Here is a 2,806-nt window from a genome sequence, read left to right on the forward strand (position 1 = left end):
TCACCAAAAGGTCGGCCCTTTGGCCCCGCCAGGCCCCCAAGGGACAAAGACGCTGCAAAGCATGGCCAACCCAACCATATGCACTGCCCTGCAGCCGCAGGTGTCTCTCGGCACCCCTATGGGCCAGGGAGAACTGCTCCTGCCCGAGTTTCTGAGAGACCCTAGCTCTTAGAAGGCCTGTCTCCACCCCCATCCCACCCCCGCCACCGGAGTGTGGGAGCACACAAGAAGAGGGAAGGGCCCTCGCAGAGGGGTTGGCACGGCCTGCCACAGTGGTGGTGACGGCAGGGGCTGGGCTGTACGTCGGGTCTGTGAGTCGGAACCCACTTGGCAGTTCTGAAGGACGGCACCACCAGCAGGGCAGGAAGCCGGCAGAGACGCAGAAAGCACCCAGGCTCCTGGGCATGAAGACCACCGAGCACCCCGTCTGCCCCCAGGTCCGACACAGAGCGAGGGAGCATTTTCCTAGAGCTAGCTGGCGCCCGGAATCTGGTCCCCTCGTTGGAGCTACGCAGGGTGTCAGGGCAGGGCAGCTTCCGGAGCAAAGCAGGGCTGGGGAGTGGTGGGGGGAGTAGTCCAGTGGAAGTCTCCCCACCCCACACCGTCCCTCCCGCACCTACGACACTTGGGACCCCGCCGGCCAGCAGCATGTCAGTGATGAACGAGGGCACCGTGTGCCTGTGCAGCATCAGCGCCCCACTCGACGACTGGAAGCCCATGGACACGAAGGTGTACTGGGTGACAGCCCTAGAGGACACAGGCTGCTGGGGAGGACGGCGGCCGCCTGCTGCCCTCCGCCCTGCCGGAACAGCCCCTTTCTCGAGGGGGTGCCCCAGGGAGCCCACCCCAGCAGCCCTACCGGGAAGCCACAGCCCCGTCACCCTCAAACCAAGCCAGCAGTGGCCATGACGAGGCTGGCGTATAGTCAGGTCATCAAGACCCGCGGCTGCCCAGTGACCCGACAGGACAGGGCAGAACTGCCCTGTGGGTCTGGAGCAGACAGCCTCCTGTCTCCTGAGGAGCAGCTGGTGGGGGTGAACTGCTGACCTGGTGGTTGGCAGCCCAACATGAATGGCAGAGACCGCTACTGGCCCTTTAAAAAGAAAACACCACTTCCCTGCTGTGGGCTCAATTCTGACTCTCAGCTGAGAACTGTCCCTGGGGGTTTCCGAGACTAGCTCTTCGGATCGCATCGTGGAGCAGAGCGGCTGTGGTTTTCAACTGCTGATCTAAGGGTTAGCAGCTCCTCAGGTAACCACTGAGACCAGGGCTCCTACTGGTCCTTTAATGGAATGTAAATCCAGCCTCACTTTGAGCCTTGTGCCAGGCGCACCTGCCAGTGAGCAGGACAGGCAGCTCGGGGTGGGGTGGGGGCTGTTGAACCTGCGGGAGGGGCAGAACTGGGGACACTGAGCTCACTTCAAGGTGATCCTCTCCTCGGGGTTGACCTGGAGCATCATGGGCAGGAGGACAGCCAGTGCCTTGGCGTCAGGAAGGCCTCTGCCCTCCATGGCCCTCAGCACGTCCTGCAGGCCACTGGGAGTCTTGTGGAGGGACTTCCGCAGGAGCAGGGCTTCCTTGTTCTGAGAGAGGAGACAGGGGCCATCTCCAGGGGGAGGGGACACGCTCTGCACGCTAATCCTGCCCCACACAGAGGCTTAGGCAGTGTATGGTGGGCACTCCTAGGGCGTTCTGGTCGCTACGCTATTTCCAAAGAGGGAAGGGCTTTGCCGTCCATCCACATACCCATCCATCCTTCAACCTATCCATTAACCCATCCATCTATCCACCCATCCATCTAACTGTCTACCCACCCACCCATCTATCCATCCATCTACCCATCCATTAACCATCTATTTGTCCATCCATCCTCCCATCCATTAACTGTCCATCCATCTTCAGAGAGAGGGGAGAGGGAGGGGCTTCACCAAAGCAAAGCAGGGTTTTGACATAACCACTATGGCAGTTACTCTGTGTTAGAGCCCAGAGGAGCGGTGTGGAGTTCCAAGAGCTTCTGGGGCTGGAGGTGAGCACCCCAAGCCCCACCTCCCGGGGGCGGGGCAGGCGGTGATGAGCAGGCAGCAGGAGGAGCTTGCCCCCTGCCTGCCCTAGGTATGAGGCGGGGTGGGGGAAGCTGACCTCCACGAAAGAGCAGCTGGCCATGTCGAGAAGGATGCAGCCCAGGGACCAGATGTCAGACTTCTGGCTGAAGCAGAAATTGAGAGCCTCTGGGGCCATCCAGGACTTCTGGAAGGGGTCTGTGGGCCAGAGCAGGGAGGGGCTCCCCTAAGGCTTACACCTGGGGAGCAGGGCCAACCACCACCCGAGAACTGGAACTTGTTGGTGCCCCTTGTAAGCAGCTTAGCAGGAGGCCGTTAGGAGACCCTCTGGTGGAGGTGGGGACATGCCATCGCTGGAGGGAGAGGGACCTTGGTCTTGCCCTTGAGCCAGTGGCTGTCCCTCTGGGCAGGTGCATGCCTATTTGTACGTCGCGGCTACAGGAGGAGGCATGTTCCACGAAGGCTGCAACTTGGGCCCTCTTTGTTTGGTCTCAGGACTTTGGGGTGCAGTTCCAGGTCCCCTGCCCTGGTCTGAGAACCCTGAGCCCCAAAGAGCCAATGAGCTGGGCCCTTCCTTCAGCTCTCAGTCCTTGATAGGCCTCAGGCAGTCCCTTCCTCTCTCAACCTCCACTCTGACCACACACGGCCAGACAGCAAAGTGACAAAGACTTCAAGGACCCAAATGCATCTCCAGTCAATCTACCATCTACCCATCCATCCATCAACTGTCCATTCACCTATCCATC

At 60.6% G+C, this 2,806-nt stretch overlaps 1 protein-coding gene across 1 annotated transcript in view; it reads right to left on the minus strand.

Annotated features, from left to right (window-relative positions):
- Positions 1-2,806, minus strand: part of STKLD1 (serine/threonine kinase like domain containing 1) — a 27,649-nt gene that overhangs the window by 4,874 nt on the left and 19,969 nt on the right. The window contains exons 6-8 of the mRNA XM_045289362.1: positions 2,140-2,258; positions 1,420-1,583; positions 617-747 (exon numbers count right to left, since the gene is read on the minus strand). Coding sequence (XP_045145297.1) covers positions 617-747; positions 1,420-1,583; positions 2,140-2,258 — 414 coding nt within the window. The remainder of the gene's footprint in view (positions 1-616; positions 748-1,419; positions 1,584-2,139; positions 2,259-2,806) is intronic.

The sequence above is a fragment of the Echinops telfairi genome, unplaced genomic scaffold (assembly GCF_000313985.2).
Source record: "Echinops telfairi isolate 266 unplaced genomic scaffold, ASM31398v2 ScPeMD7_25;HRSCAF=90, whole genome shotgun sequence".
Lineage (NCBI taxonomy): Eukaryota > Metazoa > Chordata > Mammalia > Afrosoricida > Tenrecidae > Echinops > Echinops telfairi.